Source organism: Mugil cephalus, chromosome 8, assembly GCF_022458985.1.
Source record: "Mugil cephalus isolate CIBA_MC_2020 chromosome 8, CIBA_Mcephalus_1.1, whole genome shotgun sequence".
NCBI lineage: Eukaryota > Metazoa > Chordata > Actinopteri > Mugiliformes > Mugilidae > Mugil > Mugil cephalus.
In genome coordinates, this window is record NC_061777.1 from 3097507 (window position 1) to 3113346 (window position 15840).

The following is a 15840-nucleotide window of genomic DNA, read 5'->3' on the forward strand; positions in this document are numbered from 1 at the left end:
TACTCACACTCTCCAAGACTGTGAGTGTGAGTATATTCACCGACTCCTACACTCTCACTCACTAGATGGCCAAAGGAGGCCACAGAGGGGACAAAGTCTGGTCTGTCTTTATCAAGTGAAGCCTCTCCAACAAAGATATTACAAGAAGTAAGAGGAACCACTGTGGAGGGTAACGTAGTAAATGCAACTTCTGCTTGGACACCACTGGAACATACGACTAACGTTACATTAGCTCATGGTTAGCATTAGCATTAACCTGCAACATGAATCCCCTAAATAATGATTTCAATGTAATTTGTCAAATCGTCCATCCAGTGAGTGATGATCGACTTGGCAGTACTGTCCACCATGCAATGGGCAGACATTTACATGGACCTAATTGAGAAACCCAGCATCTACACGAAATAAAAGTTGATGGCATAAAAATCATCAGACACCTATAACAATGTCTTAAATGGACATGTACAGGATATGCAAGACAAGAATTTGAAGGATCATTTTTGCTCATACAGACAAAGAGGCTCTGTCTTTATTAAGTGAAGATTCTCCAACAATATTACAAGAAGTAAGTGGAACCACTTCCACAGTGGGTAATGTAACTAACATTGCGTTAGCTAGCAGTTAGCATTAGCATTAACATGTGACAAGAATCCCCTAAATAAGGATTAACTTAACGTAATTTCAGTCACAATTTATTCTAACCCATGATGTTTTGCAGGCTGAAACTGATGATGCATTACACATTAATCTTCTAATTAATCTCTGATATGAAGTGTGCGCATTAATCATTGTCTCACTCTGGTCCTTTCTTTTAAACTCCAAAGCCAAACCAAAGTTGTCTACAATGTGTCATAAAGTTTACTTCAAGTACTTTTTTTTCACTTCCAGTTCAATGATAATGCTTATTTTTTATACTTTTTAGATCCTCCTAAACCCAAATACCTAAACATCTTAATCTTATTTTAAAGAAATTCAGATGCATTCCAAACAAAAGCTTGGGTCTGAGGAGGTTAACTGAACGCAAAAACAAAGAAATGGTGCAGGTGTTATAATACATCCAGAAATGTGTAGATATGAAAATGGAAAAATGGAAAAGCAGAAACAACTTATTCAAACATCTTATTCACAGGCAGTAGCTCTACTTAAGACCTGTAAATCGATACAGGAGCAGCCTCCGCGGATTTACTGCTTAAAGAGCCAATCTCAAGCGTTTTAGTTCTGGTTGATTGGCTCTGGGGCCATCAAGCCCATTGTTGTTTCCAATTGTCGTTTTAATAAAGAAGTCGGGCAATCTCTTTGTGAGCGGCCGTGCTCTGATTTTATGCAGCATTCTTCCAAGTGCGCTGGGAAGTGAAGTGGGTTTTGTGTCGATGCTTCGCTCCCCCCCTCAAAAAAAAACAATTGCTCTCACTACTTTAAATTACTTTGGGAGATTTTTTTGTTTTAATGGTCCTATGCATTAAAAACAACAGTTCCGATCTTTCATAAATTCTCTTCTTCTCAAAGTTATAAGTTTTTGTTGGTTAATCACAGATGTGGTGTCGGTGATGTAAGATAACATAGGTTTGACCACACATGATGCACAAATCAACAAATAAATCAATGCTAACACGTCTATGGAGGACCAACTGTGCCATCATTAAAAAGAAATTTAATTAATTAATTACTTAATGCCTACATATATATGCCATAATTAAATAAATAAATAGCATTTATGGCATTTATTTAAGATAAGATATGCCTTCATTCATCCCACAATGGGGAAATTGTCATTGTTAAAAGCAGCAGAGACATTCGGCAATCACAGACAGTTCACATATGGGTGGACTAGAAAATAAATACCAAGATATAAAAAGTATAAAAAAGATATTTTACATTATGGCTTGCTTTTCATTTTTATACACGGATAAAATCTCTTCCACACCTTCTGTCTATTTGCAAAGCTACACTGACTGTGGCTCTAAACAGCAGCGTGGGAATACGTTTCCTTATCTAGTGCAAAAGTGGAAGCTTGCTGAAACATATTGTTTTAGACTTAGAATTTTCTCATTCAGGTTTGCAGCAAGTGTACACGGAACAAAGTGTCGTTGCATTGGCTTAATATTAAATTATACAACAGTGCTCTTATTCTGCAGTATTCTTTTTGATGTTTTCAGAGTGGATCTATCAAACCTTACTGTATAAGTATGTTGAGGACCTATTATACATTTTATAAATTAATTGCGGGTGCATACATAATACTGGTCAAAGTGCTGCCGTCGCCTTATGTCAGCGTCTCCTGCAGCACAAAGCCGCAAAGAGCCTCAATCTGCAAATAGGGGGCGTGACCCACCCCTGGGTTAATGTCTGGCAAAGACTCTCATCCTGTATCTTAAGATACATTTGAGCTATTACACACTGCTCATAAAACTGATTACAAGTGGCCTTTCGCTTGCAGTGACCTTAAACTTTTAATTAAGGGCTTTGTAAATGTGACACGATTGATTTTTAGTATTATTAGACAGAGGAACATATTTCACCACCTTGTGCTACATGTCCCTGTAAGATGTCTTCACTTCTTGCTGCTCCTGTTTATTATTCCCGTCCTGGTCCATCTCACCTGAGTCCTATTGTCCCCCCTTTGTATTTAGCCTCTGTGTTTCCTCCTCACTATTCCAGTTTGTCTTTGTGCTTTGTGTCAAGAACTCAAACAAACAAATAATTTTGATCTGCTCCTGGTGGTTTTTGGACTTTGTCTTTGCCTGTATTTTGAACTCATGACTTTTAATCCACCACCTGCGTCTTGGGTCGTGGAATCGAGTCCTCCCTCACACCCAAATTGGCGCTGACCTTGTATTCAGCTTGAACTACGGCTCCTCTCGTCGTGGGGAGAAAGCGCCAGTGAGTCGTCCATTTCTAAGTTGAAGTTGGCAGCAGACGAACAGCTTTCACATTCAGCTACAGCCGTGCTTTTCAAAGGGCTGACAATATTGTTATTTCCTGAGAGAATAGTCTCCTATCATTGTGTGGATCAAATGCTGTGCCTTACCGAAGGCACCGCGCCCACCCCCCCAACAGAGGAAGTGTTTTTAAGTATTGCCTCATCTTTTCTTTCTTTTCAACTTTCGGCTGATATACTTTTTTGTTGGTGATGACAGACAGATTTAGGTGGAGGATGCTGTATACATATTTTATGGGAGGCAGAGGAGCAGGAAGATGTGGAGCAGGCATCCACACAGCCTCTCTGCGCCTAATGAAAGCAAAGTGGCTCTATTATGTAGAGATGCGTATTCATTTGTGGCCCATAAATAACGTGGGACCATGTAATTGATCATACTGAACTTCCCTGAAAGACTTTGGTCCTGTGCACTTTTGTTTACTATCGATTACTGCAGATGCGAACGGCCTGAACGAAGGATTTAAACACTTACAGCCTGATTAAAATGTGAGAAAGAGGAAAAACTCATTAATAAGTTTCCTCCACGGAGGCTAAACTGGCTCATCACTAATATATGAGAACTGTCTCCATTTTTCTGCTGCTGCTATGAGAACCGGCCCTTTTAATCATTTGCTCTCCGCGGGAAACACTGAGGCCTGACGCGACTGCTAATGTCCGCGTAGAAAACGCCGTGATCCGATGCTGCAGTACGCACCCAAACAAATTACAGCTCCGCAGTTTCACAACTCGCTTTCTCGCATGTTGAGGTCCCAAAGCGGCGATCTGTATGCAGCACGGGCATCCCCAAATTTATGATGATTGGCAAACATTACAGAAGATTTAGTTGGCGATACTCTTAGTCGGATATTGCAAATGTGTTGAGCATCTTTATTGGGGAATGATAATGATCTGTTGTGTTCACACCACAATAGGAACTGGCTGAAACAAGAACTCATGCACTTTAATTCGCCGATCAAGCCCCCCTTCCCTTTGAAACATGACTTTGCAAACATTTGCACAAATGTGCATTTTATCAACTAGAAAAGATAGACATTCATCATTCAGTGCAACTCTGCATGAAAATTAGTTTAGCCGTCTTTATGTTCCTCTTTATGATCTTCCCCAGAATTAACATTTATTTGCTTTCTAATCTGCTCCCTTCCATAAATAAATTTTATTACCGGCATTATTGTGCCATATCAGCTCAGCTCTAGTGCTCATTTAAGAGGGAGGATTTTTCTTAAAAAGAAAACACTTCTAAAGCAGGACGGAGGTTGTCCTAGGGTGCAACAAAGACGCTATGCAGATCTTCACTGGAAGCCGCTCACTGGATGATGCAATAGTGCCCTTAACTGTGCTGCAGTTGAGTAATAACGTGCCTGATTCCCACAAGAATCTGAAATACATCCGGCTGCTCTCCTCAAAGAAAACAAGACTTTAGTCCTCCAGAAACTGACAAGTGCCTCTTCTTTGCCCACTGTGATTCATGTGTTCTTGAGGAACTTCATTTTCAGGCCTCCATTGATCATCGGGTCACTAGAAGAGTTTGCTGAGCTACTTTCTTGCTGAGAATTCTTTTTTTTTTCTTTGTCCACAAGGTTTTTACGGAGCACACGCGCGGAAAAAGATGAATGTAGTTCGAGTTATTTCCTTTTGATTAAACGCGTTCACCTTGAGGCATTCGCCAACTGATTAATGTTGAGACAAAAGAGATGAAATCCTTTTTCCTATTTTCTCTCCCTGTGGGAATGATAAAACTGTTACTCACTCCGGATGGACTTGTGCTGCCATATGCTACCTTCAAGCGATGAAATAAAAAAAATAAAAAAAATGTGTTGAAGGACGCATTAAATAAGCTTTTCTGATCGTGACTGTGCACAATAGGTCAATGCATGAAGCCCACACTCTCCCGGGATCCCAACTTGCCTTATAATGAGAGAGTAATTTATTCACTCCTTCTGTTTATTTTGTTACATACATCTCATTTTTTTGTCTATGTTAACCAGAAATGCTTTGAATTTTCAATTTATCTTTCAGGTGTCAACGCCAGACAAGATTTCTGCTCAAACTGATTTATTTAAGGGGAATGTTAGTCACTGTTTTGCATAAATTGTGATACAGTGTATATATACTGTGTCATGAATACATTTCAGTTTTGTAAGAATTCACACTGAATTCACACCATACGTCCAGTTAATTACTCCTCATAGAGTTCATGTGAGTGCAGGAGCTTCTCCGTCCCCACCTGTAGTAAAAGGTGGATAAGGACAGAGGCATCAGTTACAGCTGCATCGCACAGCTGGAACCGATGCTGTTATTGAAATGCGTCGGTACTCGGAAGAGAAGATAATTACACGGGATGCAGACTCACTTCTGTGGTGGAAAATGAATGAGCCAACATTTCCCTCTGAGTAATTTTATTTTTACTTTGTTTACCTATTTTGCTCAACTGACTTTGTTACTCACTTTAAATTCCACTGTTGCTGTGTTGTTCTATTTTTGTTACATTATTCCTTTTTCTTATTTTGCACAAATGGCTTTTTTTTCTAAAACAACTGTGTGTAGAAGGAGAATTATTTAATGGAAACAGGTTTATTTTATCCTGTGCTTCATCATAATTAACTAACTAAAGTTAACCTCCTGAGACCCTGCGTCCTCATATGTGGACGTGAAGTTTCAGGTTTTGTTGCAGCTCATTCTGCTTCATTTAAACCCGTTGTCCTTGTTAGTGGGCACTATAGTCTGCCATCTAGTGGTAGCAAAGGGTCAATACACTCATCGGTAAAAACATGACAGCAGGCGTTTCATCGGATTCTTTCTACAGACGATCACAGGAAAAAAGTTCACTAGGAGCAAAACCCCATCAAATCTTACGATTGAAACTTATTTATTAATGTTTCTAGTTTGATATGACACACATTTTATCAATAGCAACAAGCTACAAAGTCGCTAATTAGCAAGTTAGAGGACGTTGGGACTTCATTGTTCTGTCTTTGCTCAGCCATGTTCAGGTATTAAAACAAACAGTTTTATATTGTGTCACACATTGGTGACATAATGAAATAATCCCACTGTACACATATGAGGACATGTTTTTTTGTTTTTGTTTTTTTTCAAAAACTACTACTTCCTGTTGAAAGATAATGCTTAGTTTTTATATGTCTCAGCTCCCACTGATCCCAAACACCTTGGAGACATTAAAAATGCAGATAAAGATCATGACGTTTCAAGTAAAATGTTATCAGTATCAGCGATACTCATCGGGTGAGACGTGGACAGGTCTCCAGTTTATCACAGGGTAATAGACAGGCAGCCAACCACTCACACCTACGGACGGAGATGGATGGAGGATGACTCCACCAGCATTTATAATGACTCAGAACCAAAAGCTGACGTGGTTACCTTTTGCTCGAACAGTAGCCAGTGATGCTTTCTAGAATTCTACTATAACCAGACTATAATCAGAATGGTTGTTTGTTGGCGCGGCAATACAAATGTAGATATTGTGACTCATAGTGACTAAATTCAGTTCTTTCAGCTCTGTTGAAGATGGAGTGTGTTTTCTTTTCGCCGTGTACACGCTCTGCGTCGTCCTGGAGCACAATAACTCTAAATCCGTTTCAGCAGTTGACATCAGAGGGAACATCCTGCATTCAGAAAGTGCTCGTTGGCTCCGATTCAGTTTTCGCGACACAAACTCTTTCCCTCTCGGCGATTCAAGACACTCCTAATCTCCTCGCCACCTACTCAGCTCAGAGGAGGAACACGGCGCTCGGAGCTAGAGATGGTGACAGGGTATGCCTCCACATTAACGGGCAGAGCTGGAATTCTTCCAAGTGGAAATAGTAAATGCCTTTATGTTTGGCTGCCTCACGTGGAATTACACACACTGCCACAAAAGCGACAGGGAACAAATAAAGCTCGTGAAGATCATCAACATTATTTAAAGCTTCCTCTTTTAACTTTCTTACATAACTACACTGGCTTCACATACAGTATGAACAAGACGTTTTTCTCTGTTTCTGTTGCAGATGATGTCAGAATAAAGTGTCTGTCCACTGCCAGTGGGCGTTAGTGATGTAAGTTTTGTTGGGGATAATGTGACAGATGTGCTGAGCCAAAGGGCGTTTCAAAATGGAATAAAGCAATTGGTGGAGACAACGAACCCTGACAAAAAAAACAAAAAAACGCTTTCTTTGGTTTTCAATCTGAAACTCCAGGATGTGAAACTGATCCTCAGCTTCTCCAGATCTGACAGAAACCTGAAATGATTTCGCGGACACAGTCCTTCTGTGGCTTTATTCATGTAAAACACATCATTCCACGGACGTACGAGAACATCGGGGTGAAGTCGATGGACAGATATCACATGTTCAAGAAACATTTTTGCAAGATCCAAAGACAAGTATCAAAGTACAGTACAATGGAAATAGAACATTCAATAGACTATTCAACGAGGTTTATTCTCATTTCATTTTTTTTTTTTCATTTGTAAAAAGAAAATAAACGTATATTTTGCTGTGGTGTGGTGATGTTTTTTTTAATTTATTTTTATTAATGTGGATTTCAATGTGTATGCAAATGACAAAGTGCCTGAACGAATGAGGCAACAAGTCAAATTATTATAATAACTTTATTCCCCGTGGAAATGTTCCCTCGCTGATGATACAGGAGAAACAAATGAAACAGTGTTGTTTGCCAGTCGAGTTGATGTTCTGCTCCGTCGCATTCTTATCACAAAAATAAATACATCTATGGTAAAGTGATTTCTTTATTAAACTATGATTAAACTATTTCTGGATGGATGAACAATCATGGCGGTGAGTCGTGGTTCTTGTGCGCTGCAGCACGTCTTAAAGTGCAAAATGGAAATAAGGTTATTTGTTAACAAGTGATAATTTCCTCTATTTTTTTAATTTTATTATTATTAATATTATTCAGTTGACAAATTGCTGAGGTGCATCAGTTAATCCTAACCCGGCCTGACTCTGGGTGACAGGATATTCTTTTTTATTTTTTTATATATATATATTCTTATTTCTCTGTGAGGTTCTGGCTCATGTCGGATCCAAGTGTAGGAGCTGAAACTAAAATCTTATATTCATAAGATGTAAATTTTTTTATTTTTTTTACTTCTCAAATGCATCTTTACCACATCAAAAAAAAAATCTAATTTGGTTTAGTTCAGGTGAGATTAAATGTTTTCTGACAAACTAAGAATGTATAAGATGCCACAGGATTTCTGGTTTTATTTGCTGAGCTGTTACTGATACTGTCACGGCGCGTGTCCAGATGTCCTGCACTCACAGATCCCTCCATAGCTTTGGTAATGTTGGCTTATATGTACAACACACACGGACAGAAACAGACTGAACCCAGATGCATGCACAGCAATCTAACCTACAACCAACCAAACTGGTGCTTCGCGAGTATTTTATTGCAGTGGTTCTCAGGGTTTGGGCCCCTCGGCTTCAGCGGGAGGCGTCTGACTCACAGTCCTCCACCCGACATCTCTCATCATCACATTCATTTGAGGAGCGTTGTCATTTTTTTTTTTTTTTTTTTTTACTTCCACAATTATTTGGTCCACCAGTGCTGACAATCTCCGGGATTTCTGTCTGTTCAAACTACTGTGACTCTACATACAGTTATTGCTCTACAGCAACGCCTTCAGACGAAAGAAAAAACGAAACACATTCCTGCACATTTGCTTCCCCGCTACCGACCACACCAGTATTAATGCATATTCTTTAAATAGTTGGCTGATTCTTGTTGAAGTGCTGCCCCGTGGCAGTGAGAGATGATGATCAGGCGCCCGACCAGGCACAGCTAGCTTAGCAACCTCTAAAGATTCTGCTAGTTTTTATTTATTCATTTTTTTTTTTGTCACGAGCATGTACTGAAGCAGCCCTTCTTTTTCATGCAGCTGTATGCTTTACTTTTGTTGCGATTGCTGATACCCTGCACCACACACAGATGCTCACAGTTGTCATTAAGTAGTTGAAAAACAGATCTGTTACACAGCCATAATGATTAACACACTGATAAGAACTTTACAGATATGTCAAGACGACAGTTTAAATCCATGCATTTCATGCATAGATGAAGGTCGTCCTCTGAGGCCTGCGACGCAGAGAGAGAGAGAGAGAAAGAGAGTCAAGTGTTTACTGCGCGTCCAGCCACTTTCCAGCCACGTACCGATCCATTCAGACCTCAGCACCTTCCTCCAGAGAGCTGTTAACGTGCCGCATCCTGCTCAGCCTGAAGGTCTGCAGCCTGAGAATGACTGAAACCCTCCCCGCAGCCACATCCGACTCCCCGCAAACCCTCCCTATTATCTCTGTTTCTTACCAACCTATTGTTATTCCCGAGCGGTCTCGGAACAATCTCGCGCCGCGTGCACCGTGCGCTCCAGACCTCGCGCAGAATAACACTTTCCAGCCTCGGTAACACAGTCCCTCCGACGTCCCGACAATATTTCACAGATTCTCTCTAGTTGTTGTTTATAATAAACCACATCGTACACGGGACAATTACAGAACTGAACAGTCACTACACTTCTCTCTATAGCTGCCACCAGACTGAACGCAACACTGCTCATATGCACAACCGCTAATGAATACTAAACGTTTTATTACGAAGAGTGATATGTGTAGTCAGCCGTCCACTCTGAACACACCGCTCTCTCTTTGTGGGTAAAGTCCCGTTGTCCTCGTGTGAGTTGTCTGCACGTCTTTGCCACCAGGACAAGTTCGTGCACATGTAGCGTCCTCGCTGACTCCAGCGCTGCAGTTCTTGCCGCAGTCACATGTTTTGCAGCCACGCGATTGTCTGTTTTGTATTTGTCTCTGAGCTTCACGTCCCCTGTCTTTTATCCGTACGGTAGCCTTTAGGTGGTGGTCAAGGCTGGCGCGCGCCACGGATCCTACTTCATGCCGCTTCGCAGCACCTGATTGGCTGCGATGAGCATGACGCTGATGATGAAAGCGATGGCGAAGGCGCATATCAGGCTCTTGCGCACGCACGTTTGCTTGACCTGCTGCGTCGGGCTGGAACCTGTTGGAGGGGGGGTTGGGGGGACAAAGAGAAGGAATATCACCAGAGGGTCCCACTCAACCGGCCGTTATTTAATGCTTGAAACGTGTCTGATGCAATTACAGAATGAAAGAGCTGATCACAAAAACCTTACAACTACGTGAGGGATGAACACAGCAAAGGAGAAATCTGGTTTCACACTCGTGTGACGCATCCGGATTGAAATGCTAATTAGAGGTTTGGAACAACGAGCGATTGCACTGGCACCTGACTGGCACATTAAAGGATGCACGACAAAGGAGCGGCGGTACACGGCGGTGCACCAGCAGAAACATGTCATGTAGGAGCTGGCAGTCAGGGAGGTGTTGATTTGGGTCGGATGTGCTGGTTTGGTTTATGCATTCAGAACGCGTGCACACACACGTTTCACTCACCCTTTCCACCACGGACACATGTACTATCCACACAACGTACCAGCTCAACTTAGTTGTCTGATTTCTTTTCGATAACGGGTTAAGGTTTGTCATAATTCAAAAGAACCAAAAGAAACTAATGAGCCATCAAGGAAAACTCAAGGAGGCACAACAGACAGGAAACCAAGAAATTTAACAAAATAAAACAGGAACTCAAAACATGGAACAGACAGACACAGTTATGACAATGAAGAAGCGATTTAAATATATATAATATCCTCAGGCAGATCATTCCATGGGGCCGATCTCTGGTGCTAAAAGGTCAGTGACGTATCCCGGGGCGCAGCCATGAAAAACTTTAAGAGTAATTAGTACGATCATAAAAAGAAAAAAAGAAAAAAGCCATTGTAACACATACTGGGTCAGTGTTGATCTGGATCCGGCAGGAGTTTGTTCCTCGGATGGTAAAACCAAGTTTGGACTGTCTTAATAATGTGGGATTCAAGACTTCTCAGAGTCAAACCAGACACCAACCTTTTTTCTTTCTTTTTTTTTTTTTTTTTACAAAACCGCTGAGTGATGTTGTTGCAGAGGGAACAAGTCAAGAGTAGAACTTGCTTTGGCAGCTGTACAAAGATTTCGGTTTTGTTTTGAGTTCAGCCGCAGGAAGTTGCTGCTCATCCAGTTGTTAATGTCACAGAGACAGTTTCTTAAAATACTCAGGGTTCCCAGGGTAATCAAGGTACGACTCGGCCAAGTCCGTGCTCGTGTTGTCATCGTATGGGGGGTTTGGAATGGCTTTTAAGTGTACATATACAGATATATATATGAATATATCAGGGCAACAGGTGAAACCGAGGCACATGATCAGTGTGAGTCAGAGGAACGACACAAAAGCCAACTCAGCTTTCATGTCACACGTCTGACTAGACGAGTGTCTGTGTGTGAACCTGCGGCGTATTTAGAATCAACATTTAACCCAACGAGCGTAAGAAGAAGAGGAAGCACCTGCAGAAAAGCGACGCCGCAGCGTTTCTGTTATTTAGCCTAGCCCACCAGTTTTTAAAACAATACAAACACGAGTTGCCACTACACAATGCAATTGAATCATACTGCAAAGAGCAGCCTCAGTAGTTGAACCTCCAGCTCCTGCATGAGCTAAGACTTAGTGCAGGACTCATATATGATCTCACCTAATGTACCTAATGAACTGGCAAATGAGCGAATACTGTGTTGTTTTCTTCTTCAATCAGAAGATATGAAGTGGTTCAAACTGATCTGGCTTTTAAATTCTTCTGATTTCCTCCCAGAGGCCATTGCTGTCCTCAGTGCACAGAGGATTAGATGCATCCTGCAGTAAATGAGGCAGGTTCCGACCGGAGACACCTATTCGCTATGGATGGTAAATTTCAGTTATCTACTGAGGACGAGGTCTTATTTACCTCCTCACTCTGCCTTGGGTTCTGTTTCTGACTTCCCTCATTTTCCAGAACTTTTAAAAGGGCCCCAGTGACCAGGGTTCTCCATGCAGAATCTGAGCAGGCAGATGGAGCTCCAGCACCGGGACACTAATAGTTACTGCTGAGGAGTCAGAGGGGCCATGGTTTGTCTTACTACAAAACAGCAACAGAGGAGAAGGCACAGCATCTTCTACACTGCTGATAACTGGATGGAGAACATTATGACTTAATCTCTGCAGCTCTCCCTCCATCATCGTTGGTTTTTGTGTGTAATGATAAAATTAAACAGTTCTGATAAGGATTTTTTTTACAATTAAATTTATAACCTGTTTTTTTTTTTTTTTTAATTTATCATATTTAAGAGTAGATAAAATCAGGCACCACTTCTTTAGAGGGGGAACATTTATTTACAATCTGCAAGTGATAGTCGGCTGTGTTACTGGATGATGGGAATTTGGAGGATTACTTATCCAAGTTACTGCGTGTATCTATTTTTCCCATTTTCCAGAGCAATAAGGTATATTTGTGCTTTCTTCTTGTCTCTGGAAGTGACGTATGATATGCAACAAGTCACGGTTTCAGCATGAGGACAAATGTAAAACCACACAGACACACAAACATAAACAAGGAGGAGAGAGATGTGGGTTTTCTAGTTGGAAATACTGACACTATTTTGAGTCTGTGTCACCTAAAGGGTGACGAACTCCTGTCTAGCTTCAAAAACACAACATGGGATTTAGAGAAAGAGCTGCACCTAAAGCAGGAGGTCCCCCTTCAGTGCAAAACCAGTAGGTGGGGGAGAGTTGAAGAAGTTGGTTGGGCAGTACGTTGTAGAGGAAATGTTGCACTTATAAAAACATGTCTTTTTTGTCAAGAAATAGTTTTTGAGTTAAAACTGTTAAAAATGCTCTGCTCTCTGGACTCCGTGGAGGAGGTGGGTGAGAGGAGGATGTTGTCCAAGCTGACATCAATCATGGACACCTCCTCTCAGCCACTACATCAGACTGTTCAGCAGCAGACTGCTGGGTTCTTCATGCCTACTGCCATCAGGCTGCACAACACCAGCCTAAGTTAACAATAACTCACAGTCTGTTTTGTTTTTTTGTTTTTTTTGTCTTGCACTAATTACCTCAATGATCCTGATCCTAGCGATTATATTATGTTCCAGTTTTTGAAATTCCCCACCCACACAGTGTAAATGAGTGCAGAGTGACGTATATTCTTGTATATTTTGTATATTCTTTCAAATTTGATACAGTCTCTTATAGTTTTTGTATATATCAAACATTTCCCAGCTGAACACTTGTCACAAGATGGTGTGAATGTTATTAGCTTCTCCTGTCAGTGGTCATAATGTTATGCCTGACTGATGTATATACTGTGTGGTGGAGTTAAATTTAATATTTCAAAGTCTTTAGTTAAGCCTGAGAATCTCATTCAGGTTTCTCTCATTTTCCGTGATAGTTTGACAAAGTAGTACATGAACAAAGGTCATAATAATATCCAAAAAACAACCAGACAAACAAGACAAAACAAGAGCAACTGGTCTTTTAGAGTTTTTTTTGATGACGTTTCATCCAAGTTTCTTCTTGTGTTCTAACTCACTGGTGAAGAGTTGGTTTTATTATGAGCATCTGTGGCTGTGAACCAACTAAAAGTCAAAGTTAAGATGCTGCTAATAAAACTCGTCACTAGTCATTTAGAACTGTTGAAGCTACTTGGAGTTGCTCTTGTTGCCGTTTTGTTTTTGCGGACGCACAGTGAGTGAAGACGTCTTCATGGTGCAGTGACAGTACCAATGTTCCTCGTGAGCGTTCTGCACACATTCAAAAGACAAAACAGTCCTGCAACTTTAAATTCCATGACGAGTGTGTTAAAGATTAGGAGGTTCTTCCTTACTGTCTATATCCACCTGGCATTCCTCAGGGTTCTCTATGTGGTTCTCCTCGGTCATGATGATGTTCTCGATGTCCTTCATGGACAGATGGTCACAGAAGGTGTCGTACAGAAGCCTCTTCAGCTCCTCCACCGTCAGCTTCTGCATGTCACACTGGGGACACACACACAGACGCACACAACTGAACGTTAACAACGTGGGACATGGGCCGGCAGGTACAAACACAAACACACACACACACACACACACACACACACACACACACACACACACACACACACACACACACACACACACACACACACACACACACACACACACACACACACACACACACACACACGGTACCGAAAGCACAAATTACAGAGAGGATGTTAACAAGAACAGTATCAGTAGCAGCGCCGGGGTTTTTTCTGCAGCTTTAGGAGAAAGTAGAGACTAGTTAGAAGGAATAAGTATCATATTATTCATTTATTTATATAAATCAACTAGATTCTTTTTAGTTTTTCCTACAATGGATATAATAAAATAAAGCCTACTTCATTAAACATTTAGCAAGATACACGTTTAACTGAACTGTGCTGCAATTTGCGTAATAGTTTTCAGCTAACGTAACATATTCAGTCGGGCAAAAGATGCAACGTACTGTTTATAGACTAAGGCTGCAATATAAGAATACTTTTATTTGGTTTATTTTTACAAAAGGTGTAAAATTGGAAGAAATGTCGATGCAGAATGTGAGCAGTGTCTGTGTGTGATCAGTCCAGCATCACACGCTTGGTTGTACGGCTGCGTTATATAATCTTATGTGAGGCTGCGTCGTCTTTGCGGCCGTCCCCTGGGTGTCTTTCCTCGCCCAGCAGGTGTCTTTGGTTGAGATTCTTGATTCGTACATCGAGTGCTCTGCGAATTCCCATAAACCCCCTCTCCTTCACACTAAATGTGGAGCCTGACAGACTCTCTCTGTGCTGTTATCATGCAGCTACAGCAACGGCATGAACCCCACCCTGCTGTTAACGCGGACATGACGATTATCTAATGAGGTGTAAATAAATGAACGTCTGTTTTATAAAACACAGACTTTACTAATGTAACAGGATTGTTGCTGCACACACACAGACAGAGATATCAGACAGAGAATCAACACATCCTCCACTCTGAAATCGTCCCATTAAAGACTCAGTTCCTTCCCATGTTTCCAGGTTTGCTACGTCTGCCTTCACTCTAATAAGTTAAAAAGAGAAAAGTGAGCACCTTCCAGAAAACTGAGTCAAAGTCAGTGCCGCTGAACTTGTCTGGCAGCCCGGCTGCTGTCAGCTTAGGACCGAGAAGAGTGACAAACTCCTCAAAGTCCACCTGGCCATCACCTGCAGGAAAAACAGGGACAGTTTCAGTTTGTTGTTGCTGGTTTTTCTGCACAGTGAATGCGGCTGTAATTTAAGGCGAGACACAGCAGGCAAGTTTGAGATTTTTTGTTTTGCTTCATTAATACGCCTTCTATCAAATGGTCAAATGCACATTTATGTGTTTATTTCACTAAACTTTGTCCGTGTTCAGCCTCTATTTTACTCCTAAATTCTCTAAAGTCGTCTTTCTACTGCAGCCTCGTCTCTATTCCAGCATACGAGCTACTGCTGTGAAGCTCTTTATCTCCTGCAGAAGTCTGTCAGGTCCAAATATGATCATATCCTCTGTATTGGAAACCAATCGTGAATGTAGAAAGGCCGATCCAAAGCTAAACTCTCATTGGTTGGTGTCAATTTCTGACAACATGATTGGATCAAAAGCGTCACGTGACCAGATATTCTGCCTCTAGTCTGTGTTTATCTGAGAGGGACATTTAAAAAGGCTGTGAAGTCTGATATAAGAAGAAAATTACAGCTCAGATTAGCAAGAAAAGTCAAAGAAAAGCCAGATGAAGGAGAAGAGAGGAGAAGTCAGACTCATCTGAGTTCATCCAGACGTAAACTGTCTCTGGTAAAAGGAGACGAAGGTGGAGACGATCAGCAACGGATCATCATTCATGTTTCACACTGGAATGAATTTACTGAAAATTTAATCTGATATTTTGATAAATATATATTTTGATATGATTATATGACATGTTTTGGAGGATTT

General features: G+C 41.1%; 1 protein-coding gene across 1 annotated transcript in view; it reads right to left on the reverse strand.

Moving 5' to 3' along the window:
- Positions 1 to 8463: 8463 nt before the first annotated feature.
- Positions 8464 to 15840, reverse strand: part of LOC125012712 (calcium-binding protein 7) — a 31194-nt gene continuing 23817 nt past the window's right edge. Inside the window, exons 3-5 of the mRNA XM_047592807.1 lie at positions 14977 to 15089; positions 13725 to 13875; positions 8464 to 9973 (exon numbers count right to left, since the gene is read on the reverse strand). Of these exons, the coding sequence (XP_047448763.1) occupies positions 9843 to 9973; positions 13725 to 13875; positions 14977 to 15089 (395 nt within the window). The 3' untranslated portion in view covers positions 8464 to 9842. The remainder of the gene's footprint in view (positions 9974 to 13724; positions 13876 to 14976; positions 15090 to 15840) is intronic.